Source organism: Fukomys damarensis, unplaced genomic scaffold (assembly GCF_012274545.1).
Source record: "Fukomys damarensis isolate Sample0158 unplaced genomic scaffold, DMR_v1.0_HiC HiC_scaffold_19, whole genome shotgun sequence".
NCBI lineage: Eukaryota > Metazoa > Chordata > Mammalia > Rodentia > Bathyergidae > Fukomys > Fukomys damarensis.
This window is the reverse complement of record NW_022900931.1, coordinates 16179276-16206480: the sequence shown is the minus strand read 5'-3', so window position 1 is coordinate 16206480 and position 27205 is coordinate 16179276. Positions and strand designations below refer to the sequence as shown.

General features: G+C 43.1%; 1 protein-coding gene across 1 annotated transcript in view; it reads right to left on the bottom strand.

The window, feature by feature from the left end:
* The window catches only part of Plekha5 (pleckstrin homology domain containing A5), a 211703-nt gene that overhangs the window by 14700 nt on the left and 169798 nt on the right, over positions 1-27205 (bottom strand). The window contains exons 13-20 of the mRNA XM_010616198.3: positions 20712-20792; positions 15517-15579; positions 13652-13732; positions 13374-13523; positions 6021-6122; positions 3068-3179; positions 2295-2341; positions 1127-1315 (exon numbers count right to left, since the gene is read on the bottom strand). Coding sequence (XP_010614500.1) covers positions 1127-1315; positions 2295-2341; positions 3068-3179; positions 6021-6122; positions 13374-13523; positions 13652-13732; positions 15517-15579; positions 20712-20792 — 825 coding nt within the window. The remainder of the gene's footprint in view (positions 1-1126; positions 1316-2294; positions 2342-3067; positions 3180-6020; positions 6123-13373; positions 13524-13651; positions 13733-15516; positions 15580-20711; positions 20793-27205) is intronic.

Below are 27205 nucleotides of genomic sequence, written 5' to 3'. Positions count from 1 at the left end.
TTTTTTTTTTTTTTTTTTTTTTTTGAGACAGGATCTTGCTATGTAATCCAGGCTAGCCCTGAACTCATAGCAAACTTCCCGCCTCAGCCTCCTGGGTGCTGGGTGTGTACCACTGCCTGGCAAGAATTTTAACTAGCAAAACTTTCTGTTCCTCTTAGGAACCAAGTCTTTCTTGGGGTCTGTGTGTTAGGAGTTGAGCCCGGGCCCTTTACGTACTCTATCACAGAGCGACAGCCCAGCCCCAGAGTCCACTTTTATCATGGTCTGAGGCCGAAAAATAAATGATAAGACCCAATGCATTCTCATTTAGAAGGCGGCGAGGTTCACCTCAGCATGGAGCTCTTGTCAGAGAACATTTTATTGTTCTCAAACTGGGATCCATTGTTTCTCCTGCTCTGTCCTTGTTCACCGCACTTCACGTTTGTTTACCCAACTCCAAACCTCCTTTCCTTTTTCCCTTGTCCTCTTTCTCTTTCCCTCTCCCGCCTTCCCTTCCTTCCTTCTGTTGTGGCACCGGGGACTGAACCTAGGGCCTGCACACTGATGAGCAACAGCCCCAAGCCCTTTCCTGTATTTTTACTTTGAGACACAGTCTCCTGCCGTTGCTAGGCTGCCCTGCCTGGCCTTGCACTTGCGACCGTCCTGCCTCAGCTTCCTGAGTGCTGGGCTACAGGTGTGCACCGCCTCAACTGGGTCCAGGTCTCCTGTTTTCAGTTTCTGTGGCTACCACCTCCCCGTGGTCACATCAACACCTCTGACCAGTTCTTCTAGTGCAGCCCTCGTGCCACTCCCTAGTAAAATTTGTTTTGTTTTTCTCTTCTTTCTGATTGGGAGAATCAAATTCCCCCCTAATAGTCTGAAATAATATATTTAAAATGTGGCTCCTTCAACAAGGGTAAGAGCAACCACTTTACGAAAAAAGCTATGAATTTATGATATTAAAATTATGAAAATATTAAAAAGCGAGAATGATAAAACCAAAACAGGAAAACACAAACGATAAAGTTATGTACAAACAGAAAAGCACTGGCTACAGGCGGGGTTATCATAAAAACAAGCTGAGTGTGAATCCGTTTCCCACGCGCGGCAGGCTGGACGGGTCAGCTGTGGCCTGGCAGCCACTTACACAGTGAGATCCATTTCGTGGGTGCCCTTGCACTTGGTGAGGCTTCTTGTCTTCCGGCAGATGCACAGGGCCCCTGCTATAACAGAGCAAGGAGCTGCTGTCACTGGGCAGAGGGGGGACTATGGGAGGCTGCTCTGTAAAGTCATAGGACCGAGGAAGTGGAGGACGAGGTGGGGCTACTTCCTCTTCCTAAAGATTGTAGAACAGTCACCTTATTTAGATAAGCACATTGAATTAAGCATGTCGCAATTCTTTGCAATGGTACATCAACGTGCACTCACTTTAAAGTACCTAAAGGGACACTGCCAAGCCGAAAAGCTCACGTTTTTGAGCACAGCCGGCAATTCGGTTTGCCGTCGGCTGTGTGCGTTTTCCCTATAAACGTAGGCCAGCTTTACTCTGAAGCTGACTCTGCAAGAGGTCACTGTGGCAAACTACTGTATTTGGATTTAAAAAGAGAAGAATTAGTTTTGTTTTTTTTTTTTTCGGTACATGGGGATCGAACTTGGGTCCTTGCGCTTGCAAGGCAGGCGGCAGAACCGCTGAGCTAAATCCCCAGCCCAGAAGAATTAGTTTTTAAAAGTCTTATTTTCAGCCATTTTTTGATGCATAGAAACAGAACTATTAATTTCAATTTATATTTTTGAAAGTAACCATGACAAAAAGAAGAACCAATTTTTGTCTTTCTAAAACGTATTGTAAGGCTTTTGCAGTTCTTTTTTTTCCTGCAATTTTAAGAGAAGGAAAAAAGAAACATTTTCTTGGGCTTTTTTACAAAGTTCCAGACCACAGGTTCTTTCAACTAGGTTGACAGTATCTCTTTATAGTGGTAATTTCTTTATGCCATGCACAACAAAGAACCAACTTAGCTATCAATCATCCTACAAATTGTACAAAGTAGAAATCATTATGAATATTCAAATTACTTTAAAAAGTATGACGATGTTAAAGTTCTAACAGATGGAAAAGTAGTGTTTCAATTTTTCTTTTGCATTAATGAAAGAAAAACTATGTTATGAGCACCGAGTTATTAATACCAATCAAATTTTAAGATTAAAAAATATTTAAAAAGCATTTTTCATACAAGAACAAAGAAGACTTAATTACTTCAAATTCATGTGTTACGCATTTAAAATAGTTTGTAGCTAGAAAATTGATCCAAACTTACCTCATTTTTGTACTTAACTGTTGGGAAAGGTTTTGCTCCTGCTGCTCCTGTTGGAAAGAATTAGAAACTGTGACTACTTAAGCTATATACCCATCTTTCTAAATCTACAGAAATAATTTCATTTCACTTTTTTTTTTTTTTGAGACAATGTCTCACTAGGTAGATTAAGACTGACCTGGAACTCACTATGTCGCCCAGGCTGGTCTCAAACTAACAGCGATCTGCCTGCCTCAGCCTCCCGAGTGCTGGGATTACAGGTGTGCACCACCACGCCCGGCCTTCATTTCACATAGTTTAAAGGAAGCCTTCAGTTTTCAATTCATTATTAATAATTTCAAAGTTTGAAAACAATTACATTTTAAAAATACACGTTGAAATGTTTAGTTGAAACACAGTGTAAGGGGAAGGGGGTTTCTCAAACATGAAACACACAGGTGTAGGTGACTAACTTTCAGGAGGCCAGCAGGGTGGCTCCATCAGAGTGGAGACTGTGCCCCCATTTCCACGGGAACCCCAGCGGGCCATGGTAGCAGGAAGCACGCGGGGCTGGGAAAGCCAATGGCGGAAGGGTAGTGGGAGAAGGGAACTCCGGGGGACACAGCCCACGCGCTCAGTGCATTTAGTTTTGTACGGGCGCGGTGGCAGAGCTGTTGCTTTACTGTACACCTAATGCTGCAGAATGCCTGTTCTCCCATACCAAAGCTCATTAAACTAGCGAAGGAAACCCTTATGCGCGTCGTTCTGACACGATTCGGACTGCGCGGTTCACTCGCCTGGCTCGGCCATGCCTCGCAGCTGCTTGTGCTTGCTGAGCCCCTCGACCACATCCTGGATGCGCCAGAGCTCCTTCTGCAGCTGCGCACGCTCGATGCCCGCCGACTCGCTCTGTGGGGAAAACGCTCGGGTCAGTACAGGGAGGAGTCCAAACCCAAGTTTTACCAGTTAAGAAAATGTTCCACTAATTATTACTTTAAAGTTGGGTGTGGTGGCACACACCTGTAATCCCAGCACCCGGGAGGGAGGCCGAGGCAGGAGGATCGCTGTGACCTTGATATCAGCCTGGGCTACATAGTGAGTTCCAGGGCAGTCTCAACTACACAGTGAGACTGTCTCAGAACCCCCCCCCCCAGAACAGCAGTGGATTGTTTTAAGAATGCTGAGAAAGCTGGGCGTGGTGGCATAGGCCTGTGATCCCAGTACTCGGGAGGCTGAGGCAGAAGTGTCACCACGGGTTTGAAGCTGGCCTAGGCCGCATAGAGTTTAAGGCCAGCATGAATTACACACCACCCTTTCCAAAATCTTTTTTTGCGGGGAGGGTACTGGAGATCGAACTCAAGTCCTTGCACTTTGGAGGCAGGCAGTGGCACCACTGGGCTAAATCCCTGGCCCTCAAAATCTAGATAGTACATAATCATTGAATTTCAGTACGTATTCTTTGAATTTCAGAAGTGAAAGATAACTGTTTCTAGTATGGCAACAGCTTGTTTGGTTGGGGTGGTCCTGGGGATTGGACGAAAGGCTCGGTACATGCTTTGCCACTGAACTACATAGTCAGCCCTCTAAATTTTATCTTGTTATTATTATTATTTTTTGGGGGGTGGTTTATGACAGGGTCTCACTGTGTAGTCGAGACTGACCTGGAACTCACTGTGTAGTCTAGGCTGGTCTCGAACTCACAGCGATCCTCCTGCCTCAGCCTCCCCAGTGCTGGGATTACAGGTGTGCAGCACCACACCCAGCCCTTCTATATTTTATTCTGATGGTGGTGCATGCTTGTTATCCTAGCACTTGGGAGGCTGAGGCAGGTCTTCATGAGTTCAAGGCCTACCTCGGCTACATAATAAAACCTCAGCTCAAAGAAAAAAAACTGTTTTGAGACAGGTTCTGGTGAAGTTGCTATGGCCGGTCTCATACTTGTCATACTCCTGCCTCGGTCTCTCAAGGAGTGAGACTGCAGGCCTAAATTACCATGCCCAGCTTCATCTTCTACCTCCATGCTGTCTTCAGTGAGAAGAAATCTTTAACTATGCACTGGATCTTAGCCAAAAGGCCGAGAAGGGACTGAAATCTTTAACTTTGATAAAGCCACACCCCCACCTTCCTTCCCTTCCGCTTTGTGCACAGTAAGTGCCTGGTCCTGTTTCAGTTCACCTCCCGCCAGCAATTTCCTGTCACCATCTTTAGCACAGTGGCGAGGCCTGTGATACAGCCGCAGTTTAGCTCGGTCCAGCACTAAGACAGGACCAGTACTGCAGCCCTCCGGTCCAGCTGTGCTGTCCAAGGTGTGAGCTGTCCTCTGCCCTGCCCTGTGTGTAACCCTAAGGTTTTGCATTATATTTGCTTGTTACTTTAAAACCATTGACTATGCAAAGTTTACCTGCCTGATTCTAAGTTTCTCAAAAATATCAATATATTTAACCCTAACAATGTAACCCAGGACTATTTTCACTTTATAGTTGGGAAAACAGATTAGGTAGCGGGTCTAAGGTTGCCTGTACAATGCTACCATTCATAGTGCGTGTGCTTTCTAGTTCTTTATTTTTTAAAAATACTCTATCTGGGGTCTTTAATGTACTTTTCAGATACCAGAGCCATTCAAAAACGTGTCCTTAGAAGATTCTGTAGAAATCTGTGGGACGGAATGACGTCAGTGAGAAGAATTTCCACCACGGTAAAGCTAACAGTAACATCTTTCATTTATTTAGGTGTCTGTCCCATATAGTTACTGGGTTTTCATGGCTACATTTTATTAGGTTAAATCAGGCATGTGTCTTTTTGTGGGCCTGTGAGCTCGGAGTGAATTTTACACCTGCTTTGTTTTTTGAGATAGGGTCTTACTACGTGTGTAGTAGTTCAGGTTGGTCCATGAACTTGCTGTGTCGTAGCCACAGCTGGCCTCAAACACACGATTCCTGTGCCTCAGCCTCCGGAGTGTTGGTTATAGGCTGGGACTACTGAGCCTTGAGGAACTGTGCATTTTTAAGGGGCTATACAAAGCTAACACCACCAAATAATACGGCATGTAACCGAGCTGTTTGTTTGCAATGCCTAAAGTACTTCCTGTCTGGCCTTTTAGAGAAAAGTGTGCCTATCTTGTATTTTAGCAGAGATAACTATGATGTTTACTGGTGTATTCAGTATCTGATTTTTTTTTTGAGACAGGGTCTCACAATGTAGCCCAGGCTGGCCTTGAACTCCCTGTGATCCTGCTGCTTTAGCCTCCTGAGTGCTGCAATTACAGGCATTCACTACCACGCCTGGCTTAAAATAACTTTATTTTTATTTTTAAAAATAATTTTTAAAAAAGCATCAGAGCCGGATGTGGTGGCGCACTCCTGTAATCCCAGCACTCAGGAGGCTGAGGCAGGAGGATCTCTTGATCGAGATCAAGATCTTTCAAGACCAGCCTGGGCTACATAGTGAGTTCCAGGTCAGTCTCAACTACATAGTGAGACCCTGTCTCATAAAACCAAAAAAAAAAAAGCATCAAAAAAGTCATCTAACCCAACAACCCATTACCAAGTAACACACGTGGCCGTATGGAAGGCAAACAGCTGAGACAGGCAGGCGGTACAGAACACGCCAGTGCCCAGCAGAATAAAGAGCGTCTCAACCAGAACACCGGGACCTTTGTGCACCACGGCGGGTGTGCAGACCCCATCCGGAGAGCCAGCCACACGCAGGCAACTGCAGCGGGCAGCCCAGGCCTGAGAGGCATCCTCGTACCTGGACCTCGCCGAGGCGCTCCAGCCGCTCCTGCACCTGGGCCCTGACGACCGTCACGTCGTGCTCCAGCTTGTCGCAGCCTCGCCACGCGCGCTCCAGCTCCTGCAAGCACAGTGTCAGTCAGGGGCTGAGGGCTGCACCACGGCTCGGCTCTCATTCTCAGAGCTGCACAGCTGAGACTGTGCAAGACATGTTTATAACTTATGGTCTTTTACGGTCTTTTTCCTTTTCTTTTTTTTTGTACAAGGGATTGAACTTGGGCCCTTGCACTTGCGAGGCAGGCGGTGGAACCTCTGAGCCAAATTCCCCAGCCCCTTTTTCCTTTTCTTCAATAAAAATTTACTGTATAATCTATGTATTTATACTGTGTTGCTATTGTATTCAAATTTCTAAAAACAAAACTTACCTATTATTTTTTGATGTCATCAAATAATCTGAATCACTTCTACTGTACACAGAGCATTATTTTTAGGAAACAGTTTAATTTATTCTTGGCAATACAGTCAATCTTTCCTGAAGGTTAATTTCCTAAAGTGAGGAAGAGAGTCCACGACCATACAACCTAAACACGGCTGATCTCATTTAAGACGGGAAGAGGTACAAACATAATCCTCATTCCCTGAATAAGTTTCCTGCGAACAGGCCTGGTGTGGTGGCACAGGCCTGTAATCCCAGCACTTGGGAGGCTGAGACAGGAGGATTGCTGAGAGGTTGAGGCTGCCTGGGCTACACAGTGAGTTCAAGGGCATTCTGAACTGCACAGTGAGAGCCTGTCTCAAAAAACAAAAACAAAAGCTTCTCATGAATAAAAATAGTACATACTTTGTGTTTTCGTGTATTAGATTTTCAATAACACTAGAAGCTTGAATTAATTTTCTATAGAATAAACTCAATTTGCTTTTTTGGGGGGTGGTGGTACTGGGGATCAAACTCAGGACCTTCCTCTTGCAAGGTAGGTGCAGTGCCACTGAGCTAAATCCTTGGCCCCTCTCAATCTGCTTTTTAATGTAATAAAAGCAAATTAGTTTTGTTAACTATATGAACCCTTCACTGAATCCTACTCATAGATTCAACAAAAGACTATGTACCTGTGACCTGCTCTTCTGGACAAACAAATCACATGCAAACCACGAAGTCACAGAGAAGTTCTGATGCTCAGCCTGTAACATGCAGGCACTGTAAAACTCACCGTGGCCTCGCCTGCTTCAGGGATGCCATGCTGTGGGCGTGAGGGGTCTCGGACACTCCAGAGAGCGACAGCAGGGTAGAGAACTGCTAGACTAAGGGCAGGAGCTGTATCACTCGCTATTTTATCATCACAATTTAGCATGGCGTTGGCAAGTGTAAAATCACCGATGAACGCCTGTAAGTGACATAGGAACTGTGCTCTCAGAACCTGGCTAAGCCAGGGAATTCTTGCTGGGTGCTGCTCTGAATGAAGCGGTGCTGTGAGGTGACACTCTGACAACAGCAAGGAGTCTGGGGCACTCAGGGCGGGTCACCCTTAGGGTTAGTGCCCCTGTCACACAGGTGCGCGCACACACACTTTTTAATTTATTTTTGGTACAGGGGATTGAACTCAGGACCTTGCGCTTACGAGGCAGGTGGTGGAAACAATGAGCTAAATCCCCGGCCCTCACAGTTTTTTTTAGAAAAGCAGATGTAGAGGTCACGTCCCAGCCATTCTCCGTGCCCCTGCTGAGTGCTCCCTCTGGGGTGGGCACGGCTTAGCTGCCCAGGCTGCTCTTGAATGCGCAGGCCAGGATCCCATGTGCACCCCACCATGCTCCGCCTGCAGGTTCTTTATGGAGTTATTTAATTTGTATTCTGCAACTAGCTTACACCTACTTTAAAAATAAAGAAGTTAGGCGATGAAGAATTATTCAAGGACCACACTTGTAAAAAATTAAAATGAGTTCTAAAACTTGGCCTTTGGAATAATTGCTTTTTGAATTTAAAAGAGTTCCTTAAATAGGTTTTAAAGTGAATTATATTGAATTAAAATAGAAGAACCAAAGAGATAAAGTACTGCAAATTATATTATCTCTACATTATGTGGATAATTTAGGGAGTCTATTATTAAGCAAGTTTTATATGAATTAAATTTTAAAAGGCAAAGTGATAATGGATTAAAGACTTTTATCTCATCTATATTATGTAAATATTAGTCTTTTGGCTTCAGTGAACTTTTTACTTGAATGAATAGGAAAACTGGTCTGCTTTAGTGAAACTTGCTTCTAACCGTCTTCCAATCTGTGTGGATCACAAGGGCTGAACATTTACAGTGGGCTGTGGAGGCTTCGAGAGGGCGAGAGACACCTGCACACAACTACCCAGGGCACTGGGATGCGTGCTTTCCAGAGATACACAGGACAGAGGTTGACAGCGACTCCACCGACATCTCAGGTGCGAAGAGGCACAAGAAGCTTCCTAAGCCCATGGCACCACTTGGCCCAAGGCCCACTCCTGCCTCAACCCCACCTCCAAGGCTCCCAGGTGGACAGTGAGTGACAAGGGTGGCATGGGGAACAGATCGCCAAAGCGTTTCTTGCCAACACCTGGCTATTTTACTCGAGAATTTTTTTTTTCTTGGTACCGGGGATCAAACTCAGGACCTTGAGCTTATGAGGCAGGCGGCAGAAACACTGAGCTAAATCCCCGGCCCTCAAGCCTGTACCCATGTCAAAACCTTTCAAAGAGCAGTCAGGAGCGCCCATGGCAACTGATTCACTGCAAACTGCTCTGTCATAACTGATTCTCAGCGCCACGTACTACTGTGAGAAGGAAGATGAGAAGATCTCCCCAGGAGAGCCTGTTCGTGCTGCTTGCCTGCCATTTGAAGCTCAGGAGCCTAAATTCCACTTGTATCACTGAGGTGTGAAGTCCCTGGTTACTCATGGCCCCCTGGTCTGGAGCCAGTTCAGAACCCCGAGTTCCATGTGAGTCTGTATCACCCACTATTCTCTCTCTCTCCTTCCTCTGCCTCTCTCTCCAGTTTTCTTTTTTCTTTGAGACAGGGTCTCACCATGTGGCCCAGGCTGGCCTCGAACTCATGATGAGCCTCCTGCCTTGGCCTCCCGGGTGCTGCGATTACGAGCATGCACCATCATGCCTGGCTTCAGTTTTCATTTTTAATACAGTGACAGCAGTACCCATGTCAAGAGACTATCACGTCGAGGACGTGTCTGTAATACACAAATGTCATGGAACCCAGGACCCAGTAACAAGTGCTCAAGCGACTTTCACGATAATTACCGTTACTTCCCACACTGCTGCTATTCTGCAGTGTCCACTAAATGCCAAAGCCATCTACCAGAATGACTTAGGGGACTTAGTACTGGTTTTTTCCTGCTTGAAATTCCTTTCCTGAGTTACTAATTTTAGATTTTTCTTTTATAAATTTGAGATTCTTTGAGCAAGAGAATCTAGACTGGATTACAAGTGCCAGCAAGCACTGGTTACGTAACCATGGCGCTGGTGGAGGAGCCGGAGGGTACAATCTGTGAGAATGACAAGCTCTCGGTCAGGCACTCTCTCCCTTACTACCTACACCACGCCACCTCAGCAAGCTGCCCAACTTGCGTAACTCAGGTTCATCTGTGTGGCAGAGGTGATAAAAACAGGGCTAAAATGCAGGCGATCACATTTACTTTGCATAGGATTTCTCTAGACTTTCAAGCCAATGATTTGTGTGAAAAAGACATTAAACACAAATATATTCAGAAGCTCTTATCCGTGGTCAGAAACGCTGAGCTTCTGTTGCGTACAGGAAGGGCACCGTGAGCCAACAGAGCCGGAGAGCACATCCTCCGCCACCTGCAGGCAGGGCCAGCGCGAGCCCCCGGGCCCCGCGGCTTCTCAGCATCCAGCGGCGACCTGGCTGTGAGGGAAAAGCGCTGCAGGGAGAAGGAGCCTGGACAGCCCCGCCCCAAGGGCTACCCCAGTTCCAGGCTGGAGTGGGAAACTTGAAGCTGCTCATTTCCTGAGTCCCTGTGGGGCCCATGCAGCAGTGCAGCCTGTACCGGCTTCTCTTCCCTGCCTGCTCTCCAGGCCCTCATTTCTGCTCTCTGGGATCATCCTCCAAATAAAGTGATTGAAGCCAGTTCCTGATCTCAGGCTCTGCTTTCAGAGGGGAACACAAACTTCAGACATGCTGAAAAGTCGACCTGAAGGTGTAACTGTTATTATAATCCTTCCCTTTAGTCAGGTCTAGAGAAAGACAGTGACGATAAGGAGAGAATGCGAGGGTGCTATGTGCTGAAATGTAAAGGACCTGTGTGACACAGGGTGCACACAGAGGATGTGGAATCAGGAATTAAATAAGACAAACAAGGAGCACTGCTCTCTGTGCTTACTGCCAGGCCGGGTTCGCGGCCTGCAGGCTGAGGAGGAGATGTTCTCAGAACTGAGGCTTTGACCTAGGGAGAAGCTCACGCTACACTTCTACGCCTGAGGCTCGGATCGTGAACCAAAGCCATGAACTGTGCACCGGTCACGGGGCCCCTGAGATTCTGCCAACATAAATGCCATTCGCAGCATTCACCGAGTGCCAACCACATGCCCAGGGACATACCAACATTTGCATCCCTAAGCTACAAATATAAATAAGTTTACACAAAGGCACCACAAGTGTAGTTTGTATCCCATGCAGGAGGACATGTCTTAGAAAAACACATTTGTAGGGTTTGTCATAACTGAGAAACGCCAAAGGCAAGAAAAACCCCCATGAAGGTGTCTGTGTAGGATAACAACTGAAAAAAGGGACATTCAGAGATTAACTTCTTTTTTTTGGTACCGGGGGTTGAACTCAGGTCCTTGTGCTTGTGAGGCAGGTGGCGGCGGAACCACTGAGCTAAATCCCCGGCCCTTAGAGATTAACTTCTATCAGGGCATTTTGCACACAATTCCCATAAGGGTTGGAGTTTACTTTATTTTTAAATTTTATTTTTATTTTTATTTTTTTGAGACAGGGTCTCACTATGTAGTTGACACTGACCTGGAACTCACTCTGTAGCCCAGGCTGGTCTTGAACTCACTGCGATCCTCCTGCCTCAGCCTCCCATGTGCTGCGATTACAGGTGTGTGCCATCATGCCCGGCTGGAGTTTACTTCAGGACCAAGCAAATTCTAAGCCTACTGATGGGATTTAATTTACTAAATTCAGATGGTAAGGGGAGTAATTTTCTAAAACTGAGATTTCAAGAATAGACACTAAACCACTAATCCGCTGTCCGCTGACTGTCAGAAGCCACCATTCTGATTGGGCGCTTGGGACGCTGGGCTTTCAGCAGCTCAGGTGGGCAGCTCGCTCCTCCCCCGGTTCACACACTCCACGTCTGACAGGAGCTCAGGAGGGCCCGCCTGACAGCTCCCGCATCTCTTACACTTGCCTCTGGAGCTGCGTGGAGGTGCCCGCCCTGTGGGGAGCCCTTTGCATCCCCGTTCCTCCCACCGAGAACTTACTCAGCTTGCTGATGCTCCGCCCCTGAGCTACACTCCCAGGGACTACTTTCTTGCAGTTAATGTTCTGCAGACCTGTGCTTCCTTTCTGACTAGATTATAAAAATCCATGTAGGGCTATGTCCTCCTGACTATGATGGTAAGATACAGACCTGAGTTCTAGGCCTCTCGTGTGCTCGCTCTGTAACACTGGGCAAATCATCCCATGTCGTTGGCCAAGTTCCCAATACATATCCCCGTGGTGCTGGACGGCAGAGCGACCCAGATGAGACAGGGATTTTGAGTTGAAGGAGTTCACAAGAAAAAATATTAAATTTTACAAAGTCTGTAAACATCATGGTATAATTAAAAGACTGAAAAAGAGACCATGGGAACAGCAGCATTTTAAAATGAGAATAGAGGCTGGGCATGGTGGTGCATGCCTCTCATCCCAGCCCCAGGGAAGCTAAAATGGGAGGATTTCTGTGAGTTCAAGGCCAGTCTGAACAAGATCCTGTCTCCAAAAAATAAAAGTGGGAATAGAAAAGTAAGTTATTTAAGAATCACCAAACTAGATTTTTTATTGTTGTTGTTGATATTACGAACAGTGTCTCATTATGTAGTTCAGGCTGGCCCTGAATATTCTAAACTGCCCTCAGACCTACAGTGACTCTCCAGTCTCAGCCTCTTGAGAACTGAGGTTACGGTGTGTGCTACCGCACTCAGCTAAACAAAACAAAACTAAAGGTATAATACTTCAGGGCCTGGGGATTTAGCTCAGTGGTGTCATCCCTGCCTTGCAAGCTCAAGGTCCCAAGTTTGATGGCTGGTACCAAAAACAAACAAACAAACAAACCCCCCAAACGAACCCCAAAACAACTTCAGTAGCTAAAACCCAAAACAAAAGCAAAATCCTTCCCAAATCAAAGCAATGAAACCAAAAACAGTGAAATACCCCCAAAACCAAACCAACAAAATATTTGGAATGTTAGTTTGGGGTTCAGAATGGAAGGCAGGAGCACGTTCTGACCCCTTGCCAAGCTCGGCTGACCGTGGCCATTCAGAGTAGGGAGCTGCATCCCTAGTGGCACCAGAAGGTACAGACCCGGAAGGGGCCGTTTTCCGGGTCAGGCCGGGCGGGGCAGGCGGTCTTCCCAGGCTAGAGGACAGCACAGTAGGATCTAAGGCGCACTGCTTCATCTCACTGAAAGCCTGTGGTATCTTTTATTAAAGTGAACTGGCGAGTTGAATGAGTCTAGCTCCTAAAATTAACAAAATAATTACTTTTCGTTTGAGGCAGGGTCTTGCCATGCAGTCCAGGCTGGCCTTGAACTCACGGTGATCCTTCTGCCTCCTAACCCTGAGTGCTGTATTTATTTATTTGTTTGTTTGTTTTTTTGGATACTGGGGGTCGAACTCGGACCCTTGCACTTGTGAGGCAGGCAGCAGAACCACTGAGTCAAATCCCCGGCTCCTGCGGGCTGTATTTAAAGGTATGCGCCACCATGCCCAGCTGCTTACTTCTCTAAATATAATAAACCTGATGTATTTTAAGAAAGCTTCACTGGGCGTCGTGGCGCACGCCTATAGTCTCAGCACTTGGAAGGCTGAGGCAGAAGGATCACTGTAAGTTCCAGGCCAACCTGGGCTACAAAGCGAGTTTGAGCCCAGCCTGAGCTGTGTATCAAGACCCTGTGTCAAAAAAAAGAACAACAAACAAAAATGAATTTTTCATTAGCATAATATATAAAAAGGAGCACTTATTTTCTTGGTAAAATACTCATTTCATAAAAGAACAAAATGACTACTAGTTACAGAATTAAGATCACGTTTTATGTGTCTAAGCATCAGCAGAGTAACACTACAAATACTCCCTAAAGACAGCCCAACTAAACACAGAGTAGCTGTACATACGGCAGTGGCCCGCGAGAGCTCCCGGCAGGTGCTGAGCAGCCCGTTCTGCAGGTCGTCCCGCTGCAGCACCACCGTCTGGATGGCTGCGGGGTCGGCCGTGTGCATCTCGATCTCCTGGCTGGCCGAGAGCAGGGCCTGCTCCAGCGTGTACTGTGACAACAAGAGGGACACTCAGTGTTATGCATCGCGGAAATCATTCTCCCACTGTGGTTATCAGCGCCCCGATAACCACCATACAAAGTGACACCCATTGTCGATAATAAGCATGACTGTCCTACTTTCTCCTTGTGCAGCTGCTGAAGTTTTTCTTCCAGCGCGTGTACCACTTTATCTTGTTCACATAATCGGCTTAATTTGGCCTAGGTTGTAAGGGAAGATGTCATGGTTAGCAATTTTTATTTTGCCTGTAATTGGCTATTTAAAACATTAGCCATTTGAAACAGCCACGGAATAGCTAATTAGGTGATTTTTATTCTAATCAGCAACATCAAATTTAAAATGTAGCTTATATAGAAAAATAATACGCACGCACGCAAAGCAAAAGCATCTCTGCCATACAATTTAACTTACATATTTCAAAATATTCTTAGTTATTAAGCAGTCCATGATTCTAATTCTATCATTTTACCCCCTCCCTCCCAATCTACTGGAGAAACTAAGCTAAGGGATAAACACAGCCCTAGTTTTGTATTTCTTGTTTTTGGAGATGGGCTCCTGCTATGTCACCCAGGCTGACCTCAAACTCACAGTGATCCTCCTGCCTCGGCCTCCCAAGTGCTGGGATGACAGGTGTGCACCACCACGCCTGGCCTGTTCATTTTAATTTGTTTGGTACTGGGGATCGAACTCGGGTCCCTGCACTTGTGAGGCAGGCGCCGGAACTACTGAGCTAAATCCCCAGCCGCAGTGTTCATTTGTTTTTTACAGAGGGGTCTTGCTCCATTTCCTAGGCTGGCCTCACATCTCAACCCTTCTGCCTCAGTCCTCAGCAGCTGGCACCACTCTTAGCTGCACATACAAACGATACTTCAACATAGTAATGCAGATAAAAATAGGGCTTTTGGACAAACATCATTTGCAACATGCTTCTTTCCCCGTAGCGATGGAGACTGGACCCAGGGCTTCACACACGGTAGCTGCATCTTCGCTCTAGTTATTCCAAATTCTTAGCGCTTCCCTTTGTTTTGACACAGGATCTCACCGTACAGCCCAGGTTGGCTTCAACCTGCAGCTCCTGCCTCAGCCTCCCAAATGCTTGGATCAGGCATGTGGCCCTGCACCTGGCGGCCCACTTTTAAAATGAGTGTATGAGGAGAAACTCCTGGCATTTTGACAGCAGAAAAACCCCATTCTGATGCCTCAAAACAAACAACCTGGCCAGGGAGCACGTCCTAAACGTCAGGGCACACTGACAAGCAGGCTAGAAAGGCGGTCCTCCACCCTCCTTGCTGTGCACCTGTTAAAATGGTGACCATAACTCTCGTCAGACACGACTCAAAGCCATGTCGAGTGGGAGGTGACGGAAAGAGGAGAGGCAGGGAAGAGTCTGCTTCAAGCAGGGTTAGAAGAGAAGAGTGCAACAGGGGCCTGACTGAATCTCTAGAAGACACAGTCATTTTTGTTTCCAGACCTCTGTATCTCTCTTTAATCAGTCTTTTTTTTTCTTCCTTTTTTTTTGTACCAGGCTCGAACTTGAGACCTTGCGCTTGCAAGGCAGGTGCGGAGCCACTGAGCTAAATCCCCGGCCCTTTTAATCAGTAAGCCTTTAATTTTCATGCAGGTGCTGTTTAATACACACCACTGTACCACGGGGTGGGTAACCCGAGGGTAATCTCATGCACTAGAGAAAAAAAACCCATTTATTTGTTGTAAATAAAGTTTGGAGGGATGGGAAGAAGCTCTTCGATTGCTGTTTATTTCCAGCGTTTTGGCAGAAAGATTACAGAGCACTGGCAATAAATATTATATTGATACTAAGCCGGGCGTGGTGGTGCACACCTGTAATCCCAGCACTCTAGAGGCTGAGGCAGGAGAATTGCTGTGAGTTTGAGACTAGCCTGGGCTACACAGTGAGTTCCAGGTCAGTCTCAACTACGTAGTGAGACCCTGTCTCAAAAAAACAAAATATTATACTGATACTTACATCGATATCTACGTCTTCAGGTCTGTATTTGTATAATGTACCTCTGCATTCATCTTGTGACAGCTATGGGAAGAAAATGCCATACAGCAACTTTAAAAGTCATATTTTAAAACATTGTCTATACTTTATATTCAATATATAACAATATGACACAATGGGATTTTAAAAAATGATTCTTATACTTTTAGAAGTTTAATTCAAACACAGACCATTACAAAAGTAGAAAAAATACTTAACAGTAGTATAGTAAGCAAGATACATAAGAATGATGCTAACTTAAACTGAAGCTCATCCAACATTAAGCTGACCAAACAAAATACAGCACCTTCCATTTTCCATTTCAAAGACAAACAGGATTTGAATGAAAAACTGACGAATGCAATCATAGCAACTGTATCAAAATCAAGCATAGTTCAACAGTCAAAACTGCCCTCCACGGCATACACAGAATCATACACCGTGTAGTGCACACTCGCGAGCCAGCACACTGCAGCACAACTGCGCTCACGAGACCTGCAACGCTGTACACACAGAAGGCAGAAACACACATACACAGTATAGACTTATCTTGTTCTTCTGTCTTAAGAACTAAAAGACAATGGAGGAAAAGGATGGGTTTAATTGAAAAGGGGAAATCATTTAAAACCTCATGAAACCGAAAGGCTATGTTACAAGCTGTTGATATAGTCAAATTTCCTGAAAAGTTTTTGTGTGTTGGCTGACACCATTCGTATTACTGTATGGTGAGAGGTTATTGTTCAGTGTATTAACACTTTCTCTTCTGAGCTTCCTCCTTCCAAGTACCTTTCAGCCACAGAAACCCTAACTTCTGTTTGTGTACCGAGCTCTCAGGGCTGCTTGGCCAGTTATACCCCTGGGCTCAGCAGCGCCTCTGCAGGCCCTGCAGTGTTTCACTGCCTTTCACCTCTGGATTTTATTCTGGCTGCCAGACAGTAACAAACATAGTGGGAAAAGTTTCACTAGGGCTCTTTGCATGTTAATGAGCAGCACACTCTTAAGGTGGGGATGGGAATAATATACCCCAACTATAACGGAGTTTGAAAAACTGAATTTGATATACATATACATAAATGCCTAAGAATGTAAGTGACAACACAAGTTCCCTCTGTAAAAAACTGCTTGACAGATCTTTTGTTGTTGTTTTGTTTGCTTGGTTCTTTTGAGTTAGGGTCTCACTGTGTAGTTCAGGCTGACCCTGAACTCACTATGTAGCCCAGGCTGGTCTCAAACTCACAGAGATCCCCCTGCCTCAGCCTCCCGAGTGCTGGGATTACAGGCGTGCGCCGCCACGCCCGGCGATAGTGAGATCTTTAAAAGATCTCATAATTTTCACTGCAGATAACTCGGAATGGATCTAGAAACGTGAGGATGAGGAGAAGGTTAAGAATATAGGCATTCCAAACATACAATAAACCCCGGGTTTCCAGGTCCCCTTCCAAGACATGATTTCCACATACCTCATGCAAATGCATCTGTGGTTTTCAGGGTGCACAGTGATTGTTAAATCACAAAACTCAGAGATGAACATTACATGAAAAATGAATTTAATGGCAGAACTCAGAGCACTTATGCAATATTTTAAACATCACCCGAGAATGTCCTGAGAAGTATCGTTATTCTAAATGAAAGCACCCAGATCCAAGAAAATAATTTACATTCTTAACGGAAAAAATGAAAAATAAGTTTTAAAATGTTTAGGCCCATGATTTTAAAAAGACAATATTAAAATTATATTTTTCACATCTACAAGAAATTAAAGAAGGACCTTAAGCTGCTAGGCTGTCAAAATCATCTTTGCTTAATATTTAAAGTTAAATGCAAAACAGCTTTACTAAACTTTGGAATTTGGCAAGTAGTGGGCAGAGTGAAATTACATCCTATTTCCCAGGGTCAACGGATAAATTAGTATGATAAAATGAAACTGTAGTAAATATTCAGGAGAGTGGAATATGATTTTTATTTAGGGGATCATACTGCAGATCTATTTTTATATCAGTTCGCATCTTATTAAAAAGCGTCTCCTTATGGCCATATGAATGTTACATGTCAGTCAGATTTCTCATATGCCTCTCTTTTTAGTACCACTGATATTTTTGTTTAAATCTTCTATCTTCATTCAATAAAGATATCTGTTAGATACCAAATAACGAAATTCTTCAATCACCCTTCTCCTATATATAGTTTATACAAGTTATGAAGGAAAGCATAAGAAAACATGATTTGTCTTCAAAAACTTAACTTTTTTTTTTTTTTTTTTGGTACTGGGGATTGAGCTCGGGTCCTTGAACTTGTGAGGCAGGCAGCGGCAAAAAACTTAACTTTTAAGCATGGCCTATTTTCCTCTCCTGATAATTGATGACACTTTTTTTTTTTTCAAGAAAAGACAGGCATAATTTATTATGAAAAGCAATAATGACAAAATGTAGTTGAGACTGATCTGGAACTCACTATGTAGCCCTGGCTTGTCTTGAACTCACAGCGATCCTCCTGCCTCAGCCTCCCAAGTGCTGGGATTACAGGCGTGCGCCACCATGCCCGGCTAAGGGAAAATATTTTTGAGAAATATCTTTAATTTTAATGAAAAAAGATGCTACCCCCAGTGAGGGCTCAGCAGTGCCTCCAGGATGACGGGCACCTGTGGAGATGTCTGCGTCTTTAGACCAATTACTAATCAGGCCATTAATGTTACTGATATCAATAATGTTCTAAAGACCATGGTACAAAACTTTAAGGGCTGGGATTTGGCTCAATGGTTCCAACACCTGCCTCGCAAGCGCAGGGGCCCAAGTTTGATTCCTGGTACCAACACCCGCCCCCCAAAAAAAACTTTTAACAGGTAATAGGATGATAAATGCAGATAATTTTTTTAAAACTGCATTCAGTTTTAAGTATTTTTAAACCAATTTTAAGAAAACTGCTGCCTAGGGAACCTCTCAGGCATTTTTCTCCAAAAGAAAATGCAAACATAGAGGTCTTCTGTCTCGAGGGAAAAACCAAGCAGCTATGACTTAGAACAAAACAGGACATAAACCATTTTGCCACTGTACTTCCAGTGAAATAGCAGGATCCAGTGAACACAAGGTTGCAATGCAACCTCAGAAAAGCAGACTAACAGTGTACAGTGCAAACTTTCATGAAGATTTTCTTTGATGAGCTGTGGTAAGGGACACCTCAAGGAAAAAAATTTCATTTCAATTTGTACAGATTTATAAACAGACAGGCTGGGGATTTAGCTCAGTGGTTCTGCTGTCTGCCTCGCAAGCGCTAGGACCTGAGTTCGGTCCCCGGTACCAAAAACAAAAACAAAGACAAAACACAACAGATTTCACCCACTATAGTTGCTCCATAATAATTAAGGCTGACTAAAACAAAAGACAGCCGGAAGCCACCATCCATCAGCACAGTTAATGCTGACTTCCGGGAAAATGGCTGCTCCACCTGCCCATGCAAGGCAGCTGACAAGACATTCACTCAGGCCTTCCCCCTTTGTACAATTTTAGCATTTTTCTTTCAAGTGTTAAATGAAGAAATATAGTTAAACAAAACTACTGCTCTTTCAGTATTCAAGGTCAGTGATGCTGCACGACCAGTCTCAGATATTTCCACAATTTTGAGCAAGTCTAATTAGAGCTTTTGGGGAAAGCGAGTAATTTAAATCACAAATGACTTCTGCATCATCAATCTTGAAAATTGATACATATTAAAAAAAAAAAAACCCAAGAAAAAATAAAAGTAAAAACCCAAACCACACAGAAAATCCAGACTATTATTTGTAAAATGTGAAAATGAAAATCCAAACTATTATTATTTGTACAATGTGAAAATGAAAACATTACCTATTACAATGTCCTGGATCGCATGTGAATTTAGCCTTCTATAAAGGATACGTTTTACTGACAGTGCCAATCTCTGAAATGGATCAACTGCAGTGTAAGCGGCACTTTGGAACAGAGTGACAAGGTCTTACCATCTAGTGACTTTAAGAATTGAGGGATTCCATTTTCTTTTGAAAAGTAAAGCTGTTTAACTTTAAATATTTAATATTTTATTTATCTCTATTGCACATTAAAGATGATTTTTAATCATAAAATGTGATTTTTTTTCCTGGTACTGGGGATCGAACTCAGGACCTTGTGCTTTCAAGGCAGGCGGCAGAACCACTGAGCTAAATCCCCAGCTTTAATCATAAAATACTTCAAATATTCTGAAAAAATGGACTCAAAACCAGGAGTCACCTTTGCACCAAATGTATAGACCTTCCAGCTCCCAGGCCCCAAGGCAAGCTCAAAACGCTTTTTTTTTTTTTTTCAAAGTGCTTCTTTTTACTAGGTGCTTTTATAGATTTTTAATCAAAGCCTACATTCATTTTTCATGTTAGTTAATTTTTTTCTTCTATATGGTTTTCAGGTATTTGAACAGGTCATAAGCCAGCGTAATCTGGAGGTGTTCAAGTGGAAGCTGATGTGAAACACACAGCTAGGAACACTGAAACCATGAAATACAGAGAAGCTCGAGAGAAATGTGCATGACTTCTTTTGCAGATCTGCAGATTACCAAAGTTCCTGAATGGAGCCAGCTAACCCCATGACACATACTTTGAGTTAGAGAGAATGGGGCATGGCATGACTACCCTGACGGACTGTGTACGGGTGAGAAGACACAGGGAGAAGACAGCCCCGGTACGTTAAGAAACGGCTACTGTGAGGCTTACCCCATCGAGGACAGAAACTCGATGTAATAACTTTTATACAAATCCAATCTATTCCTAAAACACTGCCGTGGGGAGGTGGGGTGGGGTGTGACCTAAGAAGGAAAGCAATTTTACAAAGCCTTTTCTGTAAAAATCAGCTGTGATGCCTTCAGGATTAATAAAAATATATGGAAATATATACTGCAGACCTCCAAGTACATATCAATCGAATACGCTACATGAAAACTCCAGGAAGATGGCACACTGAATACCGAATGGCAAAATGTTCAGCGAAGCCATGCTAACAATACTGCAGCGTCTCGAAAAGCATGGATGAAGTGTGGGTTCCCAAATAAATATAAACGACAAATAAAAGAAAAAAAAAAAACACTGATGTCATGAGTGAATCTGAGGAGAAACCAAAACTGTCACTGAGGGGTTTTGCAGATGAGAAAGCAGTATCGTTCACTGTCCAAGACCTTACTTGCTGGTACAGTTGTGGTCTTAGCGCCGAGTTCTCAATCATTGTGTGAACCATGGTGATAATAGGTTCATTTTCTTTCATCTATTTCAAATCAGGAGGAGCATACAGCAAACATCAGTTTACAGCATAGCTAGATTTGAAAGACGACACTGTAAATATATCCTCTACTTTAACACCTTCCTAATAGTCCAGCTGTTTATATTTTACCCCACGGTTGTACAGATTTAATTTTTATAAACAAATGCAAACAAATCTTAAATGCTGTAACATGCTTCCAAGACTATATAAAAGGCTCTGGCAACACTGCTGCAGCTAGATCTTACTTTATAACCAATACAGTCAAGTAATGAGTTCTGCTACCTACATTAGACGATAAAGCATCATAATTCGGAAAGCAATCTAAAGGGCGACACAACCTATGAACTTGGAGAATAATGACATCATTCAATGTGATTCAGTACTAGAGCTGAAAAGATAGTTGGCTCTTTATAAGATTAACCAGAAAAATTAGTTCTTTACAGATTTTGAAAATTTTATAATATGCAACATATTGTCATTTCAATAATAGTATTTTATTAAAATGTATACTGATGGACACGTACTGGTTTGGATTTTGAATACCATATACAGAATCATGCAAGGACATATAAACTGAAACTTATTCAGCAAAGACTCAGTACATCTCTTTAGCTCCTAAAAAGCAGGCGGACCCCGTGTTTCACATTTCCAGCTGTGTTACACTTTATTACTGCCTCTGGAAAAGTAGTGCTTATCACAGCAGGCTGTGTCCTTGAAGCATTCCACACACAGCCCATGAGATTAGAGCGATCGCTCAAGAAAACGTTTAGCATTTGTAAGCAGACAGGTCTGGTGTTTGTAACTGTGCTGTGTTTTGTGAGATTTAGGTTTACCTAATTTTCATCTCACATACAATAAGCATTTCCATCATGGTTGTCAAAGGAACCTTACTGTATTAGCTACCTTTAATGGGAAGAGTTCACTAATCTTAACAAATGGCACAATATGAGAAAAACTAAATCGTGAAAATTGTATTTCTTGACAATTTTATTTTCACCTAGTCACTGATGCTGCCGTGCAGTAAAATTTGGCTGGTAAATGACAAAGCTCTGTGATAGGTTTAATTTATAACAAAATGTGTAGCTTTTAACAGTCTCAAGTAACAGCTTTGGTGAGGCTAAATCATTATTTTAAAATCTATGTATATACAACTCCTTTTTAGTATTTTTTAAAAAGTCTAGTTCACTGAAGACTCTATTCAGATTTCAGCTATACATGCCAAGGACTTTCACAAAAATATATATACTTGTAAGCACCATCGCCGGTGAGATGCAGAATCGTCCCTCATGCCTCTCCCCTCTCTCCCAGCTCATCACCAACCGGATTTCTGCAACTGCAGGTTCAGTTTATCCACCGGATTGGCTAACGAACTATGTTTTAAGATATTCGGAACCATACATCAAGTTAAACTAGAAATCCTTCTGCCTCACTCCCTATCATCCAATGAGGAACTGAGGGATTCACATAAATCGGTGATACCACCTTGCAGTACAGAATGAAGCTTCTGCAATGGTGGGAAATAATTACAGAATACATTTTTCTTTAGGAGAAAACATTTTTATTATGAAAATTCAAGGTGTCTATTATAAAGTGTCCTTTGTCTTCTAAGGGAATGCTATTTTATTGTAATGACCTGCTCCGTTTCCGACCTGGGCCGGTTCACCCCTCCTTAGGCAACCTGGTGGTCCCCCGCTCCCGGGAGGTCACCATATTGATGCCGAACTTAGTGCGGACACCCGATCGGCATAGCGCACTGCAGCCCAGAACTCCTGGACTCAAGCGATCCTCCCACCTCAGCCTCCCGAGTAGCTGGGACTACAGGCGCGCGCCACCACGCCCGGCAATTTTATTGTAATGAAATATTGATCTTGGGATAGAGCATAGCTGCTTTTTGTTTTGCTTATTTTATTGCACTGACACACAGATATTACAAAGTTCTAATTCTCTATCCATTTTTCGTATGATTTAAATTATCAAAGTGACTTCTCCTTTAACTGCTATTACCTGATTGAGAAGTTGTGTGTTGTGTGTGTGTGGCAGTGCTGGGAACATGAATGTTTAAGGCATAATGGGTGGGATCAGCGACTTGGCTCAGTAGCACTGCGCCTGCCTCACATGTGCAAGGTCCTGAGTTCGAGCCTCAGTACCAGGAGTGGGGACCAAAAAAAAAAAAAAACAAACCCCAAAAACTGTAACGGAAACTCAATGTTACCCAAATCGAAGGAATCACGGTTAAACTGAGACTGCCAGCTATGCCTTGGGGATCTGGTAAAATGAGCCAGCCAGTCCATCAGCACAGGGTGTTATAGCCCACACAAGTACTTTGTTGGTGAGTATTTTATTTTAGGCACTGGGAATTGAAGTGAGGACCTTGCACTTGCCAGGCAAGTGTGGTGCTGCTGAGCTACATCCCTAGCACAATACTTTCAGAGGGTTGAAATGCATATGCTGTACATAGAAGGACTTCACACGTGATTTCAAAATGCCTGTTTAGCTTATATAACAGAAATCATTACATTCATTAGTCACTGAGACATCTTTGCAAGAAGAAACTGACTGAAGTACAGAAAAATGGAAAGTAGAAGTAACACTTAAACTGTGAAAACTGTAGAATGTCTCAAAGAACGCTGCTGCGGTTGGTTTCTTTTTTCTTTTTTTTTGGTACTGGGGATCGAACTTGGGTCTCTGTGCTTGCAAGGCAGGTGGTGGAACCACTGAGCTAAATCTCCAGCCCAGCTGGTTATTTTTTATTATTAAAAAATTCAAACATATACATGTTGAATTTTCTAATATTAAAGTCAGAAGGCATCTTGAAGCAGACAAATTAGTGCCAAAAAGAAATGAATAATTATTTTGAATTGTGGCACTATAAAAGATTTGTATTTTTCTTTCTATATACATCTCTACATTTCCTAAATTTTCTTTGAGTCACATAGCTTTTCTAATAAAAAAGTTATTAAAGAGTCAAGGATAAAAACATACACATGAAACTGGGGGTGATGGTGCACAATTATAATTCTAGCACTCGAGGAGAGGCAGGGGGTCCCTGTGAGTGAAGGCCAGCCTGGAATACACAGTGAAATCTTGTCTCAAAAAACAAAACAAAACAATAAAAAAACAACAAACCCCAAATCCAAGCTGGGCATGGTAGCACATGCCTGTAATCCTAGCCCCCGGGAAGCTGAGGCAGGAGGATTGCCTCAAGTCTGAGGCCAGCCTGGATCACACAGTGAGACTGTGCCTCATAAATCCAGCCAGCCAGGCAACCAAACAATGACAGTAACAACAAAAATGAAGCCTCAAATCAAAAACAAACAAGCAGCAAACTAAATTAACAATACAGTCATATTCTCTGGCAAATGCCCCCTGGTGACAGAGATTCTATGAAAACTTCATTACAGATTCATGCTTTCATATCATGCTAAAGGCTGAGCTCAGGCAGAAGACACTGACTGCAGACCTCTATTGCAACGAGCTTCCATTTCTAGGGGTCTGATCTACACTGTGTTCTTTACTACCTCTGTTCTGTGTCTACATCAGCATTTTACTGCAAAAAAAATGTTAGCTAATTTTTAAAAAGTATACTTTCTTTAAAAAGTATACTTATCAATGCATTTGTAAATACAAATGACTCTCTTGTAATAACTCTTTCCTTTCTCATTATTGGTTGCTTCTGAAATAAAGTTCAAGTTTATTTAGACCAATGGTCCTTAACCCACCCTTGGGGAGATTCAAAAGACTACAGGCATTCTGATTCCCAGAAAATTCTAATGTGTGCAACGTGGGAACCTCTGATGTAGACATTAACCATTAAATTATCAACAATGATCTCAAGATTCCTTTGGTAGAAATAACTAGGAAGGTCTTAAGAGTTGGATGATTGTAATCTGGTAACAGTGCATATTCTTCAGCTCCCACAGGGAACCTATTTTACCTACACTGGAGATGAGCTAAAGCTCTCTATGGAAAGGTGAAAGCAGGGAAGTCATTTCAGAATTCCCTCAGGGTCCACACTGATGTCATGGGACCTCAGGATGACCAGGGAGTGTGTTGTAAGAGGATCAGACAGAAAGGGCCTTAAATCCTTGTGGATGGGACTCAACAAAGACAGCCAACAAAACTTATTAATGAGATCCCACAACACAGAGATTCTGCTATCCTGTTAAATACTTGTAATTATCTGAATGGAACCTTCATTCTTGCCAGCTTTACCGATTTAGAAACACTAGATCTGCTTTATTTCCAAATGTATCCTAGAAAGACTAGTGGTTCTTCTTTACTTATTGACCTCTGAAACATTCTATAAGCATTTTAATTATGTAGAAAGTGACCTGTTCCTGTAGTACATTCTATCTGGCCTTTGCCTTATGAACTTTTATCATACCCTTTGAATTAATGGAGTAAAGTATGACCTAAAGGAAAAATAAAACAAAACACAGTGCTCCACGAATAACTTGGGATTTTTTTTTCCTCAAAAAGGAATACCCAGTAATTCTCTTCTGGTTTAAAAACAAAAATCATAGAAACCATTACAATAGTGCTATTAATAGTTTAGATAATTTTGTTTTAAGGAATCAGAGTCAGACAAAAACTAATTAGTACATGAACTATATTTAATAATTTACTTGATTTTTTTTTTGGTACTGGGGATTGAACTTGGGTCCTTGCGCTTGCAAGTCAGGCGGTGGAACCACTGAGCTAAATCCCCCGCCCAATAATTTACTTGCAAATGAATTCAATGATTGGCTTCTTGCTTAAATCCTTAACATAGCAGATAATATAGGTTTGGATTTCAGTTAATTGCTAAATTATAAAGTTACTATAAAAGGCTCATTATTTCATAATAATAAAAATGAGACTATATAATTCAGCCATTGCACAATTTTCATAATTAACTTCAGAAATAAATAAAAAATAAATGTGGAGTACTTTGGAAGTATATTTAGGTAACATCAACGTATTTGCTAAAAACAAAAACATATTACTCAAAATTTCTAAGTCCAAGTGTTTAGAAGGAAAATCTGACACTGAATCCTAGTTTCTCAGTTCTGAGGTTGAATGAGTTCATGTACCAGTATCTTGATTTTAAAACTCCATCATCCAAAAATGTTTATTCTCTGTGATTATACCTAACTGTCATTCTCGTTCCCACGGGCAGGCATGGGAACCGGTAGGTCCCAGGGCTCCCGGTCACCTCCTCCAGGCTGCTTCAGGGCTGCGTGCAGGAAAGAGTAAGCCTCTGAGACACACGCCTGCTACAGAAAACCAGGCTTCTCTTCTCCCTTTGATATTCCTTAAGGTTATGTGGCTTGGTTGCTCTCAAACCTGACAGAGGTGTAGAACTAGTTATGCAGAACTAAAAGATACTCAGGGCCGAAACCCCAGCAATTCTTTTAAACTTTTTGGTGGTGTTGAGGATTGAACCCAGAGCGCCTCTGCGCTGAGCTACACCCTCAGCTCTCTTTAAAAATTTCATTCTTTTGAGATAGGGTCTAAGTTGCCAATAGCCCAGGCTAGGTTTGATCCTCCTTCCTCAGCCTCCCTGAGTGCTGGGAATATAGTCATGAGACATCATGCCGGGCTTGGACTCCAGCAATTCTGGGTAGGGACTGGGAAAGAATGATTTGAGAAAATCAACTCCTCTGCCCTTGTGAAGGCCCACAGTTGGTCCCTAAAAGCGAGGAGAGAAGCATGTGTCCTCCCTTGGCACTGATCCGAGTAACCTCCATCAAGTCCACAGAGACTGGCACTAGATGTCAATTAAGATAAAGGCACAACTGTCTAAGATGAAATATTTCAAACTAAATAATCAAGTATTGTGGGCTGGGGATTTAGCTCAGTGGTTCTGCCGCCTGCCTTGCAAGCGCAAGGACCCCAGTTTGATCCCGGGTACCAAAAACAAAAACAAAAACAAAATGTTGCATCTAGATTAAATATCCTTGTCTCTATGTGAGGACTTAATCTCATTTGAAAACAATCTAGGGAATCTTTTTGTTAATGACATTAGTTGATTCAGCAGAATGACAGGAAGGTCTGGGACCTTAGGAATCTCATTTTCAACTGCCAGTTGTTTTAGCCTAGCAACGTTTCAGTCCCTGTTTCAAAGTTTCCATCTCGGCACAGAGGAGGGCAGCTCAGAATGTAGAAGAGACAGGTTATTTTGACTTATGTGATAAATGCTCCTCAAAAATTGGGGGGTAGAGAAAGCAGGGAGAAGAAAGATTAGCAGTGAGGAAACGGCCAAAAAGATGTCCATTCATATACTTTATTCTTGGCAAAGGTTAATTCTCCCAATCCCCTTTAAGCCTAAGTAGTAATTAAATAGTGGTATAATTGCTCATTCGTTTATTTTTTGGTGGTGTTGGGGACTGAATCCATGGCTTTAAGAATTTTTTTTTTTTTTTTTTTTTTTTTTT